The sequence below is a fragment of the Buteo buteo genome, chromosome 21 (genome assembly GCF_964188355.1).
Source record: "Buteo buteo chromosome 21, bButBut1.hap1.1, whole genome shotgun sequence".
NCBI lineage: Eukaryota > Metazoa > Chordata > Aves > Accipitriformes > Accipitridae > Buteo > Buteo buteo.
In genome coordinates this window covers 18,745,818-18,769,434 of record NC_134191.1, presented here as the reverse complement: position 1 = coordinate 18,769,434, position 23,617 = coordinate 18,745,818, and the positions used below count along the sequence as shown (strand labels likewise).

Genomic DNA, 23,617 nt, shown 5'->3' with positions numbered 1-23,617 from the left:
GTGGAGATCTGCTCCAGTGTGGACCTCCCTGGGCTGCAGGGGGACAGCCTGCCTCACCATGGTCTTCCCCACAGGCTGCAGGGGAATCTCTGCTCCGGCGCCTGGAGCATCTCCTCCCCCTCCTTCTTCACTGACCTTGGTGTCTGCAGGGTTGTTTCTCTTACATGTTCTCACTCCTCTCTCTGGCTGCAGTTTCTGTGTGTCCTGCAACTTTTTTTCCTTTTAAATATGTTATCCCAGAGGCGCTACCACTATCGCTGATGGGCTCAGCCTTGGCTGACAGTGGGTCCGTCTCAGAGGCGGCTGGTATTGGCTCTGTCAGACATTGGGGAAGCTTCCAGCAGCTTCTCACTGAAGCCACCCCTGTAACAGTCACCCCCCCAGCTACCAAAATGTTGCCACACAAACCCAATACACGTTAGTAACTGTCCCGTTGGCTGATCTGGCACTTCAGCGATGAAAGATGAAAAAATTGATTCCAGCTTCAGCTTACCAGCGAGACTCACCACAGTCCTCTGCACAGGTGGTACATACTGAATAAACAAGCTTTATTATACTGGAAGGCCTCTCTGGAGCCAAAGTTGTCTGTTGACTTGCTGATAGATTTGTGATTGATAGGCAATAAAAATAGCAAATGTATGGGAGAGCTGCAACCTTGCCTAACGCAAAGTGAGTTAATCCTTGGTCAGGATTTAATTGTCCATAACCACTTGACTTGCTGGGTGGGCTGAAGTTCTTCTTTGTGCCCACTCTGGGTTTTCCGTAGTGACTCAAGGGCAGACAGGCATTGACAAACTGCTTGTTGGAGCGATACTTGCATTGCTGTGTGAAACCTCACTGGAGTGGTTAGAGCAGCTTTGGTGCCCACGTGTCCAGTGTCACAGCCTGGTTTAGATGAGCAACGGGGCACCTCCAGCAAGGGCCATAGCTGCTTCTGTAGCACAGCATTGTCTGTTGGCACCTATGGTAAAGCCAAGAGGCCAGGTGGGAAGCAGAGGGCATGGGGTTGAAATAAAAATTAATGTCTAGGACTGACTCCCCGCTTCCTCCACCTTCACCCCATGGTGTTAATGATTCTGGGTTTGTTCAATGATTTCTGTGAAGGAGAAACCTCTCTCTTGTCAAGTGTTAATGCATTAGGTTAGTGTTTTGGTTGAGAAGAGAGGGCTACTTGCTGAGCGTTTTTCTTTTTTTTAGCCTGGAATGTCTTCCAGATGGTACTCAATGATATGAGTTTGTTTGTTGGCTTTTTTTTTTTTTTAAAGTATTTTTTTAAAGTATTTTTTGTTTAATCTGTCTCCTTCATTTTTTTGCTTTCCAGGGTCCATCACTTAAGCAGTTTATGGACATTTTTTCTCTTCCTGAAATGACGCTGCTCTCTTCAGTCATTGATTACTTCATAACTCATGGCATTGAGTTTGACCAGGTGCATCTTTACAAGGATATATCTGTAAGTAAAATGTCGACTGTCCCATAGCTCATACTACATGAGAATTGTGAGCTCTTTGGCTTGTGAGCACTGGTGAGTTCTGCAGCACCCAAACCTAAGGGGCTATTACTGAGTAGCCTAATATGACAGCATTGTTGCCCCTTTAGGTTAAAGCATTACCAGGGAATATTCAAAGTTGTGTTTTCAGAACATGTTATGTTTCTGTCTGTAGTGTTTTCAGAACATGTTAGGTTTCTGTCTGTAGTACAGAGTTGGTGTTGCTGTACATTCTCTTGCAGGAGTGCCTAGGCTGGTTAGGTTGAAGGCCCTTCAGTGGGAAATATGTCACAAAGCTTGTGTAAATGTTTTCTGGTTCTGTAGACTTTTAAACTCTATGTTTTCCTGTTAATATCTCATTTTTCAAAGAGGCTTGGTCTGACCATGTACCAAACAGTTTGGTTTATACAGTGATTGTTGTGAAACACCTGCCCTTGCCTGCTCTGAGAATCCACCCCTTGCCTTTGCAGCTACAGAGTAGTCTGATCCTTTGGGATGTTTTCCAGTGGGTGACTGTAGCTTTCAAGAGCCAGTGACTCCAAGGTGCCAACTGTGCCTTCCAGCTTCACTCCTGGCATTTGAAAGGGCTGCATGGGATTATCAGCATTGTTTGGGGGTACTGTTTGACTTCTTAGTTAATGCTGTAGGCAAGATGTAATTGCTTGAGATTGCTGCCCTGGGTGACTTCTGTTGACAGATGATGCATCTTCCTTGGTAGCCAAGTCTTATCGCATGCCTTTTTCCATGGAAAGGGGTTTTTGATTCGTACCTTATGGGAATCCTATGCTCATCCACTGGTAGGAGCCCATACGTATGCTGCTCAGTCTTCTTGTGAGGGAAGTGGAGCTCCACATCTGTGCTGCTTCCTTTGTGATAAGGATCCATCTTGTCAGCTTTGCTGCAGCCAAGGATTACAGCTTACGTTCTGACCTTCTGTTACTGCTTGATAAGAGCATGTCAGCCAGTTTCCCATAAGAGCTTAACATGTTTCTAGGGTGTTAGTTATCGTAGTTGTTTTCGCTCTTGGGGTGGGGAAAATGGGGAGAGGGGATACAGCTGACTCCTGAGGCCTTTTGTCAAGAGTGTCTTCTGAACCTTCTTTTGAGGTCAAAATGGATGTGTTCCTAATTGAAATCTTGAGAGCGGGTGGGTGGTTGCCACAGCCTAATACATACTCAATACAGGGAAAATGGTACGCTCAAGGCCCAAAACTACTGAGTGCTAATCCTGGCATTTGTCTTTGCATCCTTTGCTGAGGGATGTGGTCATTCCTGAGAAGTCACTGAGGTAGGCAGAGAAGAGAGCTACAACAGAAAATCTGTGCCAGTGCCTGAAATCTATACTGAAAAGTTGGGAGGTGTCCTGTGCTCTCACCAGAAGAGTACTTGCTTTTTCCATACAATGAGGATCCACAAACATTTTTGCAAAACTTATTCCTTTGCAGTACCCAAGTGCAAGTGCAAAGAAATTGTTCGCAGACATGAGCGAAGAGATCCTTTTGGGCCTATGCAGACATGTGTCCGAGAGGACTTGCATAGCCCCAACCATTATTACAACACAGGCTGACAGTGGGTTAAGACCTTTCTAAACCTGACACTCTTCTGTAATTCTTAGTGGTAATCCTAATGGCATCGCTGTGTGTTTGGGAGCAGGTTGAGTGCTAGAGACACTGCACTGAGTCAAAAGGGCAGACCCTAAAGCAATGGTAAAGGTTGAAGCTGACATGTAAACCAAGTAGTTCAGTCACGCCAGTTTGGTTGCTTTGTATTTGAGAGTAAGAACGTACAGTGTACCCTGCTTTCCTTTGGAGGAGTTTGTGAGCCCTGTTTGACACCTCCCCAGGCTACCAAGATTTTACCTGCAGGAACCTTATAGTTCTTCCCCTTTCTTTTTTGTTTTGTTTTGGGTTTTTTTCTTTTGTTTTTTGGGGGGCAGGAGTTTAGGGAAGGAGCACACTGTAATCTCTTTGTCCTGCAAAGGTAGTTTTTACACAAATCCAAGTGTTGCTTGCTTTTAGTGCCAGTGCTGGTCAAGAGAAAGTTGTTATCTTGCTAGCGCTCTTGCTTTTTTTTCAGTTTCTTTCCAATAAGGCACTCTCTTGGTGAATGAGATGTGACCTCTGCCTTTTTACCATTCAAATCTACATGGTGGAAGGAGACTCCTAAAACTCTGTTTTGAAGAGGTAATGCCTCCTCCTTCATTGTACCCCATCTAAGTTGTAAATTCTGGTTCTCTCCCAGCTTTGAAGGAAATAATTTTTGGGGTGACGAGCAGGTTTCACCAGCACTGCTGTGAGACCAAGTGACTCTGTGGCATCGTGTGCAAGTGTCACTGTAGCAATGTCAGTGGTGAGTGTGGGAATCCAGTCTGAAAGAGCAACTCCCAAAGGAGCACACGTAATGTAACAGGGATTTAAGGGTCCTGGGGAAAGGCAGCATTTGTTTACCTGTCTGAATTGTCAGGGATGAAAATGGTACCGTTAAAACAAGCATTTGCATGTGCAAACACTGCAAAATATGTTGCTGCTCTTGAAATGGTTTTGTGTATCTGACGTATCTCATTGGATAGAGACTTGGGAAGAATCTCAGTTGGGTGTGTCCAAAAATGTGTTGCATCTTGGCCTCTGGCCTGGAAAATAGAGGATATTTGGATGCCCTTGACAATATCTGTTTTAGCTTGCCTCCCTCCTGAAAAGTGAGCAGCTCTGTTTTGGCAAAAAACCCTCACCCTCCTAGTGGAAGCTTCTGCTCTGCCTGTGCCCACTGACCCTCCTTGGCTTGTGGGGAGTGTTTTGGAGTTACAGATGCTCACCTCTGCTGCTGTTTGCCTTGGCTGCGCTCCCATTGTTTGGGTCACGTTTGGCAGAGCTTCCACAGGCATAGGGAGGAAGAAAAGCCAGCTAGTGTCTGGGCCAGTACAGTTTTGGGGCAGTAAATGGTTTTGGAGTTGCACAGTCTTGATTGCCTTGGTACCAGTGTGTTAGCATGTGCGTTAACATGTGCTGGTTTCCAGGAGCAGGAAGGAAGTTGTGCTCTCATGGATAGGTTTTGAGGTTTCTCCCCTTGTACCGCATCAGCTGAGCTAGCCACTGTGGTGTTCTTTGGGGCATGTTGGTGAGCCTCGCTCTACAAGGTCTTCTGCTTAGCATTAATGTAGCTTTTGTTCATTCAGCAAGAAGAGGGGATATGTCGTTACTCTATTGGTCCTCAGTAGTGGCATAAGGTTTGCATGCTGGGAAACAGGAATGCCATATGTAAAACTGAAACTTTTTTCCCTGCCCTTTTCTTTAGGATGCTATTAGAGATGTACATGTGAAAGGAGTGATGTACAAATGGATTGAAAAAGATCTGGGTGAGTTTAAACAGAGCTCTGGTGCCAAATCCACTTTGATGTGTCTTGTCCTATGTGGCGTTCTTTGTAAGATGACTGTGTAGGCCCTACACACGGTCACAGGAGTCAGGGGACGCAGAACTTAATGAAATACTTGATTGTGGCATGCCTAAAGGCAGCTGAGGGGTAGAGTAGCATTAAGAAGTGAGTGGTATTTAGGGTCAGATGGAAGATCTATTTTAATGGAGGAAACAGCTACCTCATTGCTTGTGTTTCAGCTTGTAAGCGAGGGATGATGGTCCTTGGCATGATGTGAATGTGCAAAGGCACCATCTGGGAAGGCTTCCTGGTCATTAAGGGGAAAGCAAGCTCCTGGTAGCAGCATGGCCTGGAGTGGCTGTGCCTGTCCCATGTGACAGTATGGTATCAACCTTTTTTACCAACCTTTTCAGTTCCTCAGTCTTTCTCTTCCCTCTAGATAGGATTGATGAGGATGAGGAAGGCCATTCTGTCACCATGGTGTTTCGCTACCTGCCTGTCTGGGATGGATCTAACTCAGGCCTTTTGCATCCCTGGTGGTATAGGGGTTAGGTTTGTTTCTGTTTTTAAAGAAATATGATTGTGACTTATGCCAAAATTTTTTGATTGATGATGTCTGTTTTATTCTGATATAGAACAGTATATTCTGCATGGGGATGAAATCTATGCTGTGCTAAACCGACTGGTGAACCACAAGAAGAAACTCTTCCTCATTACAAACAGTCCCTTTAGCTTTGTGTGAGTACTGTTATTGCACATTGATGGGTCACCACAGCGCAGCAAGAGCTGTGCAGTGCAGTCTCTCCTGTGAGCATCTGAAAGTTGCATGCTAGAGGTTTTTGTGGCAATAGTCATGAGAGTGCTGTCTGGGAACCGGATGTGGTGAATGTTGCACCCCACAGTGCTCTCTACATCGACTCTCACTTTTTGAAGAAGGTGGAAGGCTGTGGCTGGCCCCAGTGTTACAGAACTGCCACTTTGGATTACCTCTAGCAGCTTTTTTTGCATCACAGACTTCTTTGGACTTCCCATGTTATAGGAGAAAGGGTGGGACAGCTTGAAACAGTCCAGGTGCTACATCAGTACTCCATGCAATGAAACAGCCTTGGGGGGGGTGTGGTGTGTGTGTGTCACAAATCTCTAAGCTTTCTTCTCTGTTACTGAAATGAGAGTAAATTTAGGACAGACTGTTGTAAAGATGCAGTGTTGGGTGAAAAGGAGTACTGGATCTGTTAACTTTTCTGTTCCTTTGCCCTTAGGGATAAGGGAATGAAACACATGGTTGGCAAGAACTGGCGGGACTTATTCGACATGGTCATTGTGCAAGCTGACAAGCCCAACTTCTTCACGGATCGGCGGAAGTACGTGTCTCCGGGGCAATGCTGCATTGCTGCATGTAGGCCTGAGGTTTTGGGCCCCCTTCCCTGGAATAAACGGCTCCTTTTACCTTCCAAAAAAGTAGTGGTTTTTTAAGCATAATCTAGGTCCAGTAGGCATCGAGCCTTCCACTGTCCTCTCAGATACTCTCTGAGGAGATGAAAACTGACCAGTCTGGGAATAAGTGGATAGACTGGGTAGTGCCAAGCAGAAAGCATGTTTCTAAAATTGGCTGTCTTAAGTCTCATCAGTTTTGTCATGTTCTGGGCTTAACTTAGATTTTTAGGGGTAATAATGTACTTAAATGTTCAGAAAGAAAAGAGGAGTGGAATGGCGTGTATGAGAGCTGGCCATTTCTTGGCTCTAGGTCTTGAGAGTGTGCCAAAATCTTTCCTTTTCCTGTTCCCCACAGCAAATATCTGTGTGGTTTGGTTTTTTGTTTTGTTTTCTTGTTTTTTTGGTTGTTGTTTTTAGTTACTGGGTACATGCTGTTTGGTAATTGGCAGCTCTGGAAGCCTTTGTACGTGGCAGCTGGGTTTTGTGGTCAGTTAGGAGCTGCCAAGGGACTAGCTGATAGACAAGCTGCTGTCCTCGCTTTGCTCTTTGGATTATTTGCTTTGGGAACTTGCATCTGCTTTGTTGCCTCAACTTACGACTGACCAGGAATTAGTGCTCTTGAGGGAGAGGTCTATTCTTTCCTCTTTACATATTTTCTTCCCCCATTTCCCAGGCCACTAGCATAAACAGGAGTAAACCTACAAAATGGCTTTATAAGCTGTGCTGACCTGTTAAAAGTTTTCTTCATGGGATGTAGGTGAAGTGTCTTACAAATGCAGCTTGGAGCTATGACGATCTGGCCCTCTAGGAGATAAAACCTTATGGCTGCACGGTGTCTAAGGTCCACTCGTAGTAGGCCAGTAGAGTGAAATGGCACATACATCCAAGGTGAGGGAAACCTCCTGATGGTGAGCTGTAGTGAATTGTGGAGTGTTTTATCTGAGGGAAAATGCAGGTGTGCACTGGAGATCTCTTGTGGCTGAGAAGCCCCTTGCCTGGGTAGGATGTAGAGTTCATGGTGGGAGGCTGGATTCCTTCTGCCCTATGGCAGCTCAGGATCATACAATACTTCTGGATGAGATTGTGCTCCGCTTGCAGCAGGAGCAGCTTCATACCAAGGCTTTGATCCTGGAGCTCACAGTTTGGAACTTCTACCCAAGAGGGAGCAATGTTCCCCTCAAGCATGAATGTTAATGGGGGTCAAGTAACTTAAGCATTGTTTTGCTGCTTCTGTCCAAGTGGAAGGTAGCCAAGCAAGCCCTTGGGAACAACAGGAGCCAGCTCCTGTCAGCTGCCGAGATCAGCACGGAGACTGATTTCCATCCACTCTGCAGACTGCTTTATCCTATTAAGACATTCCACAGTCTCTGGGCTGGGGCATAGCCAGACTGGAACAGGACACAAAGTATTTCATGGCAAAGCCTTCTTGGTCTTAGCGTTTTAGAGGGAGTCTTTATTGTTATTATTTTTTTTCCTCTTCTCTGTATCTGAAAAGCAAGAAGAGTTGTTAGGGATATTGGCATGAAATGGTTACAGTCAATGGAAGCATTTTGAAAAGATATTTCCCTCTTGCACTTTCTCTTTCCCTGAGAAAATAGTGCAGAATGCCCAGAAGGTCGCTTCTCACGTAGAGATTTTATTATGTGTTGTTACATAGGTAAACAAATTTTCCAATTCAGATGTTGTGGTTGCTGGGTAACAATCACCAAAAATCAAAAGAAGTTGACATCTGCCCCCTTTTTTTCCAGACCTTTTCGAAAACTGGATGATAAAGGCTCACTGCAGTGGGACAAAATAAACCAGCTGGAGAAAGGAAAGATCTACAAAGAGGTAAAGTGAATGGGTACATAAGGGGTATGAAGCAAGAAGCTGAAATGGTGGAGACTTATAAGACAGCTGCAGTTTTGGAAGTCACTGGAAAAGCCTGGAAGTCACTGGAAAACAGGAAAATCTGCTTAGTCAGGATAGGGGAAAATGCTGGGTTCTTCTGTAGGTCATTTGTGTCTGTTTGATGTTCGAAAAGTGAAAAATGGAAGTCCTTGTAAAGAGCACCTGTGATACTTAGAGGGCATTTGTAAGAAGACATGCTCTAGGCTCTGTGTGCTGCGCTGGTTGGTGGTAGCAAGAGATGCCCTCTGTCCACATGCAGAGAGCCCTAGCTGGCCTGGTAGGACACTGTCCCCCTGAATGCTTTCAGCATGTCTCTTGGCATGCTGTGGAGCAATAGCCTTGTGATTTGCATGCCTCTGAAAAGTCTTTCCGCTGGGATGTAAGCAGTAGAATAAAGGGTCTTTTCCTTTATCGGAAAGCCTTGCCAAGGCTTGTGTTGTCTGTCAGTGTGTGATAAACCAGCCTCTGAGAATGGTGATAAATGCTTCGTGCCAGGTGTAGAAAAGGCTGCTCTCCTGGCAATCACAGCTTTTTACAGTTGCAGGAGGCAGAGCTGAAATAAAGTATAACAGAGCTGCCTGGCAGGAAAACTTTTTGTCTGCAGCTCTGAAACAGTATTCTACCCAGCTCCATGTAGGTCATGCTGCAGAAGGGCATGTAACAGGAGTGATGTATTCCACCCAGCTCAGCTGGGCTTGGCATTAGAGATGGACGGACAACAGCGACAAGGAGGGAAAAGGCAAAGCAGGGCCAGTTAACTTAGGGTGTTGGGTGCTTGCCTTTCTGCCCAGGAGAACCTGTGCTGAGTTATCTCTTCCAGGCTGAGTTTTTCCCTGCTGCTGCCCTGTTTGTGTGAGAAGGGGTAGCAGGGAAACACCCTCTGCATGTGTGGCAGAGGTCAGTGAATGCCCCCTGCCCTGGTATACAATGAAACCTTCACCCTAAGAGCTCGGTTCTGACATTGTCCAGTGTGGCCAATAGTGCAGTTTTCCCTCGGCTCTTCTGATGACCTGGTCCTGAAACTCTTGTTCTGGAGGGCCTCCCAAGAGTGTGGTAGTTCAGGGTAAGAAGGCAGAGCTCTCTGCAATCTGATGTGTAGGCAAAGATCTTCCACACCTCACTCCAAATTGTCTTCCATAAGGTTGGAAAAGGTGGACTTGTGGAGGAGGGAATAGAGAAACAAGGGTGATCAAATAGGGTCCAAAGCCTGGCTCCCATCTCTCTACTCTTCCTGAAAGACAAGCATGTCCAAAGGATGGGCTGTTACTCTGGTGAGCTTGCTGCCTTGGGGTGTTCTCCTTGTAGCTGGTCTGTCCCCTGAGAACAAGTTGCCTCTGGCTTTGGGACGGTTTGTTCTTGGTTATATGAACTGTTCAATCCCACAGGAAGAAACTGTTAGTGAGATCGCAGTCAATTAGCTGGGACCTGACCTGCGGTAGAAAAGTAGGTCACGTCCCTGAGTAGTGCTGTTGGGAAGTCTCTGGCCTGTCTGGTGGGTCTGTCAAAGTGCTCTGCTAGCATCCCATCCTCTGCCAAGAGCTTGGAGCTGGGAACATACAAGTAGAGCTCATACAAAGTCTCTCTCACACGGGCAAACTTTCCCAGCGGGTTAGCAGCTCCCTTAGGAGAAAAGATGCACCTCAGCCGTGGGGTTTATTGCTGAATTAAATCCTGCTTTTGACCACCTACATCTTGTGGCGACAGGTTGCTCACCCAAGTGAATGGTGCATTGGGGAAGGGAAAAGATGAGGGAAGAAGGAAGGATGGGTAGGATTTTGGGCTCCTCTCCAGTTCTCCCCCACCACAATGTTCATCCAACTGCATCAAGGTTGTTGCCTAACCGTGGTTCTTGGGATGTGACAGAGTGTGTATCTTGGTTGTAGTCCATCCTGTCCCCAGCATTTCTGGTTTCTTGGAGTGCCACAATATGCTTCTTTCTGCCAAGTGTTAGTGACCGTGGACCTTGCTGTGCTGGTGATGTTGCTAGAGGCCTCTGAGCTGACCTGTTCCTCTCCCCTGAAGCACAGCTGTATGGTGGTTGTGCTGTGGGCATCTCATATGAATGGGACCTCAGGGCTTGGTGTTTTGCACTGGGGACTGGGAAGGTCAAGTGATGGCCCTCTAGTCCCTCCTTTCTGATTGATGTGTTTTCTGTGTGGGGGACGTATGTACTCCCATCCCTCCCCTAGTCTGTGATCTCAGGAGGGGAGGAGGACAGCCAGCTCCTGGAGGTCATTTAACAGGTCTGTGGCTCAGTGGAGGTCCAAGAGAAGGTCTCCTGGTTGTCGGGCCCACTGCTGTTTGAGATGACTGAAGCACAGCAAAAGGACCATCCTCCTCCCAAGGCTGGGGTCCATTTCCCTGCTCTGCCAGTGGCCTCGTGAGCAACTCTCAAGCGAGCAGCAGCAATGTTGTGTCCAAGAAATGCAGAGGCCTGCCTGGCCCTGTGTTTCCGTGCTGCTAAGGGAAGTCTGCACCACTCCAGTGATGCTGCAGCAACAGGAGGCCCAGCACACTGGTTCTGGGCACCCTTTGCAGTCCATATAGCATGTTGCCAGCAGCCAAATGCAGGGCTGCAGGCTGTTGTGGGAGCTGGCTTATATTTGGGGGTTTTCTGTCTGGGCCAGTGCTGTTGGGTAGGCATGCTAGTTCTTTCCTGGCACTGGAGACTGGCCGGAGAGATTGCTGCCAAGTGGCTCGCAAGTTTGCATTGACTGCTTGTGCTGACATAGTCTAGTCTGCTGGTGCTGGTGGGGTCTTTTCCTTTCCTAGTGGGTTTTGTTTCCATTGTGACTCATGTGGAAAACTTGCGTGGAGATGGAAGGGGGATCCCTGAAGTCTCCTCTGTGTGCAGACGGATGTTTGGAAAGCCTTGAAAGCTGCTCTGTGCGGTGCCTTAGCTGGTGCTTTGGGGTTTGGTTTGTTTTACTTAGCTGTGATCTGCCCAAGCTGCCTGGCTTTTTGGCTTGGTTAAGCAATTCCTGTGAACGCGTGGGTGGTGTTAATCTTTTGGGTTGGGATGGTTGTCAGGGATGTGAGAACAGCCTCAAGTGCTCCTGACTCCAACAGCCTTGCATGATAGCACTCACTTCACCTGTGATGCACCTGGTGAGGTGAAATCATTATCACCTGAGCCCAACAACTTCTAAACCCAGAATACCTAGGGTTCTTTCTGTCCATCGCTCAAGCTTTTCTAATAATTTAGGTGTCTTTCACTTTTGGCCTCTAAACTGCCTCCTTTTGTTACCTTTTTAGTCCATGTAGTCTTCTTGGCTTGCTGTGCTCTAGAGCACAGAACTTGCCCTGAATTGCCTATTGGGTTCGGAAGAGCTTCTACCTTTTTCTGTAGCTTAAGAAAAGCTGCGGCATGTACAGGAGGGTTGTCACATGGGAAGAAAGTGAAATAAGGTGGGGAAGGACGGAAACCTCTGGGTTTAGATGGTGGGAGAGCAAGCAGGTTGAAATCTCATGAGCGCTCACATCTGCATGCGGTAAGGTGGCACATCCAGTTGTGTTGATAGCGCTGTTGGGGGTGGCTGCCCAGTACCATGCGGTGAGGATGGAGGCATTTGGCCTGTAACCACCTTTCTCTCTGTGCTCCTTTTACTTGCAGGGTAACCTCTTTGATTTTCTGAGGCTGACAGGCTGGCGTGGGTCCAAAGTGCTCTACTTCGGTGACCATCTGTACAGCGACCTTGCGGTAAGTGAAAAGGTCTCTACTCTCCAGTGAGGTGGGAGCAAGTCTGTGTGACTCTTGTGGTTGCAGCTGTGTTGGAGTATAAGACAGGGCCCTGCTCCGAGTGCTCAGGTCTCCAGTATGCTGTACTGCGTGCTCTGCAGGCTGCAGCTTTCAGGGCACACACAGGACACATAAGCATCCCCACTCTGCTGTCACGCAGAATCAAACAGTGGAAAAAGGGCTCCCAAAGTACTTTCTGCAGGTAAAGAACATGTGCTGGTCTGTGAACTTGAGAGCAGTTTGTGTGACTCCAATGTTTGCCACAGCTGCTGGCTGGGAGATGGGTATTACCATGGCATGGGCCACGGATGCCTGTCCCCTGAGAATCTATAATGGGAACAGACCGCTTTTCTAGGAAACAGGGTTGTGTTTTGCTTTCCATCTTTATGTTGAATTCTTGGTTGTTTTTTCACCCCGACCTCTAGGACCTCATGCTGCGTCATGGCTGGAGGACTGGAGCCATTGTTCCCGAACTGGAGACAGAGATTCGGATCATAAACACAGAGCAGTACATGCACTCCCTGACCTGGCAGCAGGCTTTGACGGGGCTGCTGGAGAGAATGCAGGTAAACAGCTCCTGTCTGAGAGGGGCAGGTAATATGCTGCCTTCTGAGTCTGCGCTTTGGGCTTAGCATGGGAATCGGGGGGTGTACCATCTTGCCTGTGTTCTCAAAAATATCTCATCCTCTTGGTGCAGCAGACTTGTGGGTTTGTGAGTTACGGTGGAAACTGAGGGGAGCTGAGGTGCAGCCTACAGGATTGATGCAATGTGGTGCTTTCCGCTGTTGTCTTTGCAGATGTATCAAGATGCGGAGTCGAAGCAAGTGTTGCTGGAGTGGATGAAGGAACGTCAAGAGATCAGGTAAGCGCTGTGCCCCTCGCTCATGAGGTCTCTCAGGGGCTCCCAGGCCAGCACTGGTCTGTTTTTTGTAACCTGATGTGGGGACAGTGGTGCTGCAGCTGTTGGGCTGTGGTCCTCCCTGGTGTCCCATGTCTGGGTGGGATGCAGCAGTGCAGCCCTGCAGCTTGGGAGGTTGGACAGGTTTGAAGGCAGGGTGGAAAAGGGGAGCTGGTGTCACCCTGTGCTGGTGGGGGGCTGATGGGCTGCCTGCTACTGCAGGTCCTGGCACTGCGGTGGGTCCCTGCCCGTAACAGGTACGGTAACAAGGAAGAGTAAAAGCATGGTGAATATTCATCACAGTCTCACTGTACAGAGGCTGGTCAGCATTGCAGCCTGAGTGGGAAGGTACTTGGGGTGATCCCTAAATGTGTTCTGGGCGTGGGGTGGCCCAGAGCCAAGGGATTGGAGGAGGAACCTGGGACCCTGGCCTCTTATCTAGAGCACCATCTCTTTCTTCTCAGGTCACTGACGAAGAACTTGTTCAACCCCCAGTTTGGAAGCATCTTCCGCACCTTCCACAACCCCACATACTTCTCTCGACGATTGGTGCGGTTCTCTGATATTTACATGGCATCCATCAGCTGCCTGCTGAACTATGATGTGAATTTCACCTTCTACCCCCGGCGCACCCCTCTGCAGCATGAGGCTCCGCTCTGGATGGATCAGCTCTGCACAGGCTGCATGAAAACCCCCTTCCTGGAGGAGATGGTGCATATCCGGTGAAGGGCCAGGTACTCCGGGCAACAGCACACTGCCGAGTCTGTACGTGGGGCCGGGCTGCTCGGCCAGCAACACCTCTGTCTACCACTAAAGGGCGTTTGACACTTAAGTATGTGTGTAGATGGTGTGTTTATTTTTTCCCTTCACTGGCTCCATCCCTTTCCCTGAGGTGTGTTGCAGGCTGGACAGAGGATGGGTGCTTGTTCTGGGCCATAAGTAAGTAAGTAAAAGTGAGCTGCAGGGAGTCCTCTGTAGGAGTAGGTGAGAAGGAGAGCTAGTGCTGGCAGTGGGAAGCTGCTGCTCCTTGCTCTGTGCCAGAAAAGTGGCTCAGAAATGGACTCCTGAGTCTCAGGTGCTCGGTGAGCACAACACAGACTCCCACATGAGGTGTTACAAGGTGTGTCAGGGCTGTAGCTTCCCCGGTATCCTTGGGTACTATGGCGTGAGTGATTCTGCAGGTAGACAGTGAGGGGACAGGATTGCCAACGGGGCAGCCAGTGAAGCACATCAGTGAATGCATCACAGATGACAAAGCATCATCAGCAGTGTTACCTACCCTGAATGGTACCAGCAGCCCCATCCTGTTCCTCGCCAGACTGGTCTGTCCAGCTGGTGACTCTTGTAGGTAACTGTCAGTTAAATGTGCAGGACGTGCAAGTCCTGTGAGAGCTGGGTGGCAGTAGGTCAGAAGGTCTAAAATCAAGTGTTTAGTGACACGCCTGATTTTTGAGTGAGCTTAGTGCCATCCACTGTCAGTATTTTTTGGCTTTGGTACCATGTAACATCAATATTTTGGCAATTGATGTGGTATGGTCTGTTGTGACTTGTGCAGGGATGTGCAGGGTTGTCAGCAGAAGTGCCGGCCTTCCACCTGTGTTCACTGAGATGTGGCTGAAGGTGTATGGAGGGGATGGTGAGGATGCCCTGGGGCCATGTGAGCTTGAAGTGCTGCTGGGTGTTGTGGTTCAGAAAGGGGAGCACGGCCATGCAAACCACTGTGGTGCCTCCTGAGAAGGAGGAGGAGGAAGAGGAAAGAGGTGATAGTAGCGATGCCAGAATGTAGAGGACTGGGGACGAGGGTGATGGCCTGGAGGCCCAGACAGGTCAGAGCTGCTTTTGGATGTGAGGGGCAGAAAGTAAGTAGATTCTTCATGCAGCTCAGGGCCATGCTGTTCTTGGCCAGGCTTCTGACTGCCCTGAGGGACAGGCAGGGTGTTGGGGAGGGGTAAAGGGGCAGTCAGGTGGGATGGGGTTGTTGAGAGTTTGTGCCACCCTGATGCTGGCTGGCCCTGGGAAACAGGAGAGGGTCATGCCATTGGAAAGTTGGGTGCGTGGGAAGCCAATGGCTATGGAAAGAAGAAGGGGTAAGAGGCATCTTGGAGTGTGTGATCTGTGAGGGCCCCAAAGCATGCGGGAGATAAGTAAGTAATGTGGCTGCTCCCATGGGAGACAGACATGCAGGGGCTGTCAGGGTTATGGTTGAAGGCAGAGCTCTTGGTGCAGGCACTGGAGATGGTGGTTGCCTTGGTCCACCTCCTCCTCTCACTGCTGCACCGTTTGCAGATGGCAACAAGGGTGACAGTGCCAGCTTGCTTGCAGGGCAGTGAGTGTTGAGGTGACGGGTAGGAGCGAGAGGGAACAGAGAATGGATGCGCTGCTTTTGCTGGGTCTGGCAGTGAGCAGGCAAGGAAATGGGTGGTCACCTGTGTGATGGGTCTTTGGGATGCACAGTGTGCCTGCGTGGCAGGTAAGGGCTGTCGGTTTATGGGGGAGGCTGTGGGATTAGCACAGGGGCAGGCACGGGTTGCTTGTGGGCTGTGGCAATTGCTGTATGGGCTGAGTGTTGTCAATGTGGAGGGCGGCCATGGGAGAGGAAGCAGGTCAGTGTGGGGGACCCTCTGCCAGGAAACTCCTCAGAGGAAGGTGCTGAAGTATAAGGTGTAAATGCTGGCAACCCTCAGTGAGATACCCACACACACAGGTGTCTCTCTCTCTTCTCCTGCATGTTCCTTCCCCGAGGTGCGCCAGGCTGGCCTGTCAGTCTGTCACTTGTGTCTCACTGCCTCATCTTTGTACTCCGTGCCAGCCTGTCGCAGATTTTTGGAACGCCTTGCTCTTGACTCAGTGGCCTGAACGATTGCTGTTAACGTAGCTGCTCTAATCAAATGGTTGTAGTGTGCGCACGTGGCCTGTGACGTCTTTGTGCTGTGTGTAGCGTGAAGGCTCAATAAAAATCTGCCGCATGTGTAACTAACTAACTGACTAACCAACTCACTCACCGCAGGGGTGGTGCTCGTCTCCGCTCCTTTGCCTGCCCTGGGGGTGCAGCTCCGGGTGCACGACCAAGGAGGAGCCTGGGGCGGGTGTCCGAGAGACCGGGGCCGGAGGTGTCCAGCACGGAGCAGCTTGTGCCCCTTACGGCCGCAGTGCCAGGCGGGGGGGGGGGAAGGGGACGGGACGGGGATGGAGCAAAAGGGTCGTTTGGGGAGGTGGGGAACTGACGTGACTCGTCCCTGACCGCGGCGGGGGGGGAGCGGGGGGACAACGTGTACGGGGCAGAGGCGGTGGCGCTTGAGCGCTTTTATTTCTCCGGCGGGGGCCGAGGGGCCGGCTCCTCGCTCACTGCAGGCAGGCGGGGGGGTCTCCGCCGGCCTCCGCCAGGAGCGCGTCCTGCGGGGGAGAGAGCGGCGTCACACCGGCGGCGTCCCACCGGCGGGGCGGGGGGCGGGGCCGGGGGCGGGGCTCACCTGCAGCGGCTCGTAGTCGGGGGCGTGGCCGCCGTAGAGCGGGTTGGGGATGGCGACGAGCGGCCGCTGGGGGCGGGGCCTGGCGGCGCGAGGCCCCGCCTCCTCCTCCTCCTCCTCGGCGCAGAGGTCCGCCTGGAAGGGGCGGGGCGCGGGGCGGGGTTGGCTCCGAGCGGGCGGGGCGGACCCGCGCTGCCCCGGGCTCCCGCCACCTGCCCCGGCCGCCGCCGCCTGCGCTCACCTGAAAATACCCGAACTGCTCCTCCCGCCGCCGCCTCTGCACGCAGTAGTAGGCGACGCCGGCACCGGCAGCCAGCACCAGCGCGAAGCACAGCGCTGACAGCGTCCCTGTGGCCACGGAGGCCGCCGCCGGCGCCGCGCCGTTCACCTGCGTCGAAAAACAGGGGCCCGGTTACGGCAGAGCGACGGGATCTCCCGCACGGCCACCCTGCTGACCGTGGGCAGCCCGGCCAAAACGAGCCGTGCCGGGGGAGCAGGGAGGACGGGGCCGGTCCTTGGGATGACTCGGTCGCCCCGTCCCTGCTCCCAGGCCTGGCGCCAGCTGGTTCAGCACCTTTCTTCCCCAATCCGTGCCCTCGGACGCTCACCTGACCAAGATGAACGACGGGCGGTGGGATCCTCAGCGGCTCTGCAATGGCGTGAATGATGCCGTTGAAAGCTATGATGTCCCACTCCACAATCATCGTGTCATTGATCCCCTTGGCATCCTACGGCACAGGACAGAGGTGATGTCACCCAAGTGGAAAGCCTCCCTGTTGTTCCCAGTCTCAAAAGAGATGTGGTGAAAACTTGCGGGGTTTTTTTGACCTCAGCCGAGGTTAAACCTACTGAGTGCTCTGTACTGTTGCCCACTGGGAGGTCTGATATATGGAGGTCATATCCTGACTGGGACGGGATGATGGTGCCCGTTGTGAGGTTGAAGCTGAAGAGGACAACGTTGCTGGAGGACACGTGGAGCTTCAGTTCTTCTCCTGTCAGCGTCTGAAAAAGCAACAGGGAGCAGGGGTGAGAAGCGGCTGAGCTGGCTCTCACCCCTTCCCTCCTGCTGTGTGCAGCCCCTCTCCATGGCCACAAGACAGCTCAATTCATAGGCAACATGGCACAAAACTACTGTGCAGAGAAGGGGGGATCGCCGTCCTTAGAAACAGTCAAAGCTCAACTGGAGAAGGCTCAGAGCAACCTGAGCTAAATGGCTCTTCTGAGTGAGGGGCTGGACTAGAGACCTCCAGCGGTCCCCTCTGACCTAAATTCCTCCTCCTTCCCCAGACTATTTCACATCACCATCATGCCAGCTTTGGCGGGCTCCTGCTCTCCTCTGGGGCTATGATAGTTCGTTCCATGCGCCCTCGAGCGGCCGCTCATCCCTGCTTGCTTACTTCATTGTCTGCGAAGCCAGAATTCAGAGGGACAAAGAGAGTTTTGGGAGCGGAGTCATCAGACAAATAGATGAAAAAATCCAGTCCTTCTTCTGTGTCATTGGCAAAATCGAGCAACATCTGGAAAAGATGGGAGATCTTCCCCATCAGCACACTGCCGGCAGCTCAGTGCTGTTACCTTCCCCAGCCCAGGAAACATCCCCCAGCCCTGGAAAGAAAATGCCTCTGTGTTTGTATTCTCTACCCCACATGCAGACCAAACCACCACTTCTCCCTGTTACAGCTGATCCCTCCCTCTGCCTCACTGCCAGCTGCTGGTGTACCAGAGAACCAGGAAAGCATTGCTTACAGAATAGAAGGTGGAGAAGCGAGCGTCGTCTGCGAGCACATCAGGGAGTTTGCCGCTGCACCAGTACCCATCTCCCACGAACCCATCACGGCAGGTGCAAGTCAGATCTGCGAAGGAATGCCAAGATGTGACTTGAGTTGACTCACCTATGCTGGCTACACTGACCACCTCTCCCTTGACTTCTGGATACCACTCATCACGTTCCCCCCTGGCACAGGCATAGGGAGAGGGGGATGTGCCCGCCTGCCCATGCCTCATGGTCCGAGGGCAGTTCTCTGCCTGCTGCCCCGACATGCCTCTTGTGCCCAACAGGACCGACCCCAGGAAATGTGCTCGCACCACTTACTTACCCTTCTCCCGGTAGCAGAACGCATCCCAGGTCTCACTCAGGTTGCTTCGGGAGCCATAGTCCACGATGCCCACTCGGTTAGCCCCACAGCTGGGGTTGGGGTAGGCTGTGGGGTATCCGGCTGTGCCATTTTCCAGCCAACCCACCAAGCACAGATGGAATCCCATCTAGCAGAGGAAAATGAATGATTAGATTAAAAATAGTATTTTTGGCCCAGGTTTTCCACCCTGATGCACACTCCCATCGTGCAGCGTTATCCAACATCCCCCCAACACCTAAAGAGTTGGGCACTGCCAGAGCTCTCGCCTCAATGTGACTGGCAAGACCCACTGGCACTCCTGGTTTCATGGACGTAGATGGAGCAAACAGGGCCTGGCCGAGGGGATGAGAGGTCACCCACCCACGTGTCACGGGCTCACTACCGCTGGACCACCCCCAAGGAGAAGCACTGCGTGTCCCCACCCCACGAGGCGATGGAGCTCTGCATCCCTGCCCTGACCTGCTGTGCTGCCGAGAGCTGCTGTAAAGTGGCCAGGGAAGCGCCTTCTGCAGCACAGGCCTTCTGAGCTTGCTCGTAAGTGAAGTCGTACTTTTTTCGGGGTGACTGCAGATGAAATACGCCCATAGTCTTATCTGCAAGATACCAAGGCCAGGGAGCATCAGTACAGGATGGAGAGCGGTATGGAGAGTGAGCAGCCTCCCTGGGGCAGTCGCGTGGGTCCCCTGTGTGAGCACAGACAGCACCGCCAACGGAGGGTGCTCTGTGCTGCATGGGAGGGTGGGATGTGGACAATGCTCAAGTGAGGAGGAGGTGGGATGCAGCATGGCTTCCTCTGAGCTTCTCACCCTCCACGAGGTAGTCAGGGCTTACTGGCAGTGTAAACCCACCAGAGGCCATCTTATGCGTCACACAGGAGCAGACAAGGACGGCTCGTCCTCCCCGTATGACATGTAGGGGAAAAGGGGAATGTGAAAACCAGACAAAGCTACAGAGATGAGTCCCCGGTCCCTTGGCTGTCCCACCGTCCAGCTCTCCCGAGGGGTGCCCCAACCAGAAGGTGAAGGATGAGGGAGTGTGACTTCTCCATGGAACATCATCCCCGGCGCTGCAGGGCTGTGCACACTCACCATGAAAGTGCAGGTCGGTGCAAATGGCCTCCCGATGGCACTGCCCGTTGTCGTCCAGGCACCGGTCCGTGGGGGGCACGGCCTCTTCCAGGCACTGGATCCCGTCACCAACATAGCCCTGCTTGCACTCGCAGCGCCGCTCATTCTGCAGCACAAAGGAAGGATGGCATTTGTGTGAGTGCAAACATACAGATGCCAACTGGGGATCCTTGTATCCCTGTGAAGGTGGGGATGAGCCTTCAGAACGCCTCTACAGCCTGCCAGGACTATGACAGAGCTATGAAAGGCTGGATGGTCTCTGTCCTACCCCACATCCAACCACACACAAACCAAAAAATGTCACATTGAATCCTTGTCACATGCTGCTTGAAAGACAGCTGAGTTTTGAGGTATGTGGCTTGTGATTCTTGGACTACGTCATGCTCCCAGTCCCACCTTCTGGCCTGCAGTGAGCAGCTCTGGTTCCTCTGCAAAAATGGCCGGCATTGTCCTCAAAGGACCATCCCAGAGCCCCCCAAAACAGTCCAGAAATGCCGCAACTGACACAGCTTATGCCCCTTAGACAGAGGGATGGGGAAAATGGCCTTAGTATAAACATCAGCAGGACCATCACAGAGCCAGGCAGCAGACTGAGGGCATGGCAGCAGACCAAGGGCACGGCCCCTGCCTGGCAGTAAGGACCTGCAGGATGAACGCAATAGCTGAGAGGACTGGAGAGGAGGGCCGGGCCTGGGAACTGCAGTAACAGGGGACACTGTCACGTCGCTGTCCTCCAGCAGCCTGAAGCATCCCACAGCATCCACCTGCACTGTTCTCCCAGGCATGCAGATCTCCCCAGACCTAGGGGATGTACTCACCGGCCCGGTGCTGATGCAGTTGGCGTGCTGGCTGCAGTCCCCGTTCCTGCCGTCCGCACACCTGTCTATGGGGTCGCAGACGTAGCCGTCACCTCCGTACCCAGAAACACAGGCACAGGAGACGTTCACGCCGACCTGCGTGCACTGTGCATGCCTGGCGCACCCCCCGTTGTCTTGGCTGCACATGTCGATCACTGCAGGGATAAAAGCGTTAGGTTAACTAAAACACCTCGCTAGGTGTCCTGGTGGTCTGTCTGTCTGTCCTGCTAGTTGTCACACCAATGTGGCCATCACGAGATGGTCACCTGTTGCCTTGCTATGTTGTCTGCTTTCCCCTTTGCCTGCCACCCAAGCCCCTCGTGGCTCCCTCACTACCTGAGCACGTTCTCCCATCTCCTTCGTAGTGCAGGTTGCATTCACAGAGGTTGTTGGAGCGGCAGATGGCCTGGGGGTGGCACGGTGGAGAGCAGGTGGGGGTTATGACTGAAACCAGAACACAGACAGGTCAGGAATGATCTAAGGGCTGCAACACAGGCATGGCTGCCACGGCCAGTCTCTGCCCCAGGCCACCTGCCCCACGCTTGCCCCTCTCTCCCACTGTGCTTTTCTGCAGATGCCTTGCCCAGATACAGAGGACCATTACTCCATCAGATACACCTCAGGCCTTCACCTCACCCTCAAGCTCTTTGTGGAGCACCTCTGAGCTCAAGGACTTGTTCATGATCAAGTGGTGCTTTCCCCCTCCTCCTCCTCCTCACCACCCCAACCCTTGTGAAATTCAACAGCAAGGGCCAGATCTCAGGATGAGCCCTGCAGCTGAGAGCTCCTTTTTGGAGATATTTGTGACTGGCTGCTTGAACAATGCAGCTACTGGGAATGAGGCCCATATGGCACCGGGTCCCAGGGAATAGTGGGTGGTGGGGCTCGGCATCCCTCACCTAGTCTGATTTCACAGCGGTCTCCAGCCCAGCCCTCGGCACAGAAGCAGAAGCCATCGCCATGCAGTCCGCCGTTGCACACGCCATTCTCAGTACAGTTACACTCTGTGAAGAATGGATAAAACCACTGTCACGGCACCCGCCTTGGCAGTGAAAGGCCACAGGACAGCCACGTGGCAGAAACGTGGCTTGTGTGGGCAGTGCACGAAGGCAAGCACGGCAGTACGCACCCATCCCTGCCTGTCGCTGCCAGCCCTGGCCCGCCAGCTCTGCAACACGCACCCTTCACAGGGGAGGGGAAGCCTCTCTGCACCCACAAACCCCCATCATTCCCCTCCCCTGGGCATTTCTAGAGATCCTCTGAGTCCCTGCAAACATACAGCCATCAAAACATTCCTGGAGACCCTGTAAGGCCCAGCTTGGGATGGGAGGATGGGGGACTCCCTTTTCCTTCCCTTTGCCTCACAGGGGCACAGGTCCCTGCTGATCGTGTCCCAAGAGATGCTCCTTCTGTACAGGGTTCATCACAACTTGCTTACGGATTTGTACCCCAGCTCAAAAATACACCTTAATACTTTCTGCTAGACTGGGGCTCTCAGCTATGCTTGACAAACGAGAAGGGGTCTTTGACCCCGCAGCCTCGGCACAGCTCCTGGCACGTGCCACCCAGCCTTCTCAAACTATAGGTGGATTAACGGCTGCCCGGCCAAGAGCCCAGGGAGGGATGTCCCCAGCCCCAGAAGTCTAACCCGAGTATTGTGGGGACTGGTGCGAACGTGGCAGCGCTGACTCCCGTGCCGTAGGCTGCCCAGCACCTCCCTCCTCTCCAAGTAGCACCATGTGCCACAGCCACCTCTGCACAAACCCTCTGCATTGCTGCCACCCCACAGCTTCCCCCTTACCTCGGCAGTCTGGCCCGTATCTGCCCGGCGCACACAGCTCACAGCTGGTCCCAATGTAAGCCTGGCTGCAGTTGCATCTCCCCGAGCCACTGATTTTGTCGTCGCAGGTACCACGGTTACCGCACGGTGCCTCCAGCCCTCCCGGGCATGCTGCAAATGGGGCACCTTAGTGAGGCTACAGTGACAAAGTGACCCTGCGCTGGAGGGAAGCCACCCGTTGCCCCCGTGCAAAGCCTGCACACCAGGTGCCACGTGAGCTGCCACTTATGGGGTGCTCGGACCACAGAGGCTGCTTGGCAGTCTGAGGAGTGAGTGCTGGGGACATCCAGTGACAATAAACCTTAGGAACAGGGGCAAGAGGGACAAATTTGGCATAGCTTCCAGCCTGGGAAGACCCTCTGCTGCAATGTGCTGAGGGTGTGCTGGCCTGCCCCACACTACCCTGGCAGGAGACTCATCCAAGAACACAAAAGCTGCCCATGCACAAAGTGCAGAGGGCAGATGCCAGGGAATAGTTGAGCATTGGCAACATCCAGGGGTGAGTGACATGTCTGACAGCCACCCCCAGCAGCCCTGTGCCCAGGGCTCTCCATGGGGACAAAGGGTTCTCCAAGGAAAGAGAATTCCCTGTTACGATACCATACACGCACACTCCCAGGGGATCATCCCCTGCAGCCTCTACAGACTGTAGCTCCCTGCTCAAGGTTTTGCCCACCCTTGTCCAGGGAACCACGTTCATGTTCGCCAGACGTCTGCGCTGAACCACTAATGCCGTCTTCCCACAAGAGAAAGGGCCAGGGTGGGAAAGGGTCGCGCAGCTCCTTACCCTGACAGTCACGGCCATAGTGGTTCGCACAGCACTGAGGGACCCACTGGGTGGAAACGCAGCTCCTCTTGCAGCCTCGTTTCAGAGGCCCCCTGGAAGAGAAGTGTCTTCTGAAGGGGTCCCACGGGGAGGGTGGCCAGGATGGCCGCAACAGAGAGTTGCGGTGAAACAGAAAAGTGTTTCTCAACAGGTGGTTTCCGTAATAGTAGCAGCGCCTGGTTTCCCCCTGTGAGGAAACAGGCAAAACACAGAGTTTGCCACATTGGTCACTGACGTCTCACCTTGACTTTTCTTCTGCCACTCATTCAGTTTTATGAGAAGTAACAGAGGCTTCCTAACTTGTGATGGGGCTGGTGGCAGAGGAGCTACAGATGTACCTCAGGGACATGCCGGAAGCCCGGCAGAGAGAGACAACGGGCGATGCAGTGAGAGTGAGGTACAACCACTGGCCCCCAAGACTGCTCACCACCTGACCCCTGGTCCATCTTCAGCGGCCAGGCCAAGCTCTTTTGCTATAAATCACCCAGGGAAGCCCCCAGTGCTGCCGCAGGGACCACTGCAGCCTCTGTCACCCACATACGGATTGAC

The 23,617-nt window shown here is 52.2% G+C and overlaps 2 protein-coding genes across 2 annotated transcripts in view; one reads left to right on the top strand and one right to left on the bottom strand.

Moving 5' to 3' along the window:
• NT5DC2 (5'-nucleotidase domain containing 2) overlaps window positions 1-13,648 on the top strand; it is a 30,899-nt gene extending 17,251 nt beyond the window's left edge. Inside the window, exons 6-14 of the mRNA XM_075053277.1 lie at window positions 1,322-1,450; window positions 4,777-4,837; window positions 5,491-5,593; window positions 6,115-6,216; window positions 8,038-8,119; window positions 11,793-11,879; window positions 12,344-12,484; window positions 12,716-12,780; window positions 13,281-13,648. Coding sequence (XP_074909378.1) covers window positions 1,322-1,450; window positions 4,777-4,837; window positions 5,491-5,593; window positions 6,115-6,216; window positions 8,038-8,119; window positions 11,793-11,879; window positions 12,344-12,484; window positions 12,716-12,780; window positions 13,281-13,542 — 1,032 coding nt within the window. The 3' untranslated portion in view covers window positions 13,543-13,648. The remainder of the gene's footprint in view (window positions 1-1,321; window positions 1,451-4,776; window positions 4,838-5,490; window positions 5,594-6,114; window positions 6,217-8,037; window positions 8,120-11,792; window positions 11,880-12,343; window positions 12,485-12,715; window positions 12,781-13,280) is intronic.
• A 1-nt stretch (window position 13,649) lies between these two features.
• STAB1 (stabilin 1) overlaps window positions 13,650-23,617 on the bottom strand; it is a 75,262-nt gene continuing 65,294 nt past the window's right edge. Inside the window, exons 63-77 of the mRNA XM_075053251.1 lie at window positions 23,030-23,255; window positions 22,204-22,353; window positions 21,302-21,406; window positions 20,739-20,846; window positions 20,364-20,557; window positions 19,507-19,651; window positions 18,878-19,011; window positions 18,380-18,545; window positions 18,030-18,136; window positions 17,681-17,800; window positions 17,133-17,285; window positions 16,892-17,011; window positions 16,525-16,671; window positions 16,287-16,418; window positions 13,650-16,209 (exon numbers count right to left, since the gene is read on the bottom strand). Of these exons, the coding sequence (XP_074909352.1) occupies window positions 16,159-16,209; window positions 16,287-16,418; window positions 16,525-16,671; window positions 16,892-17,011; window positions 17,133-17,285; window positions 17,681-17,800; window positions 18,030-18,136; window positions 18,380-18,545; window positions 18,878-19,011; window positions 19,507-19,651; window positions 20,364-20,557; window positions 20,739-20,846; window positions 21,302-21,406; window positions 22,204-22,353; window positions 23,030-23,255 (2,058 nt within the window). The 3' untranslated portion in view covers window positions 13,650-16,158. The remainder of the gene's footprint in view (window positions 16,210-16,286; window positions 16,419-16,524; window positions 16,672-16,891; window positions 17,012-17,132; window positions 17,286-17,680; window positions 17,801-18,029; window positions 18,137-18,379; window positions 18,546-18,877; window positions 19,012-19,506; window positions 19,652-20,363; window positions 20,558-20,738; window positions 20,847-21,301; window positions 21,407-22,203; window positions 22,354-23,029; window positions 23,256-23,617) is intronic.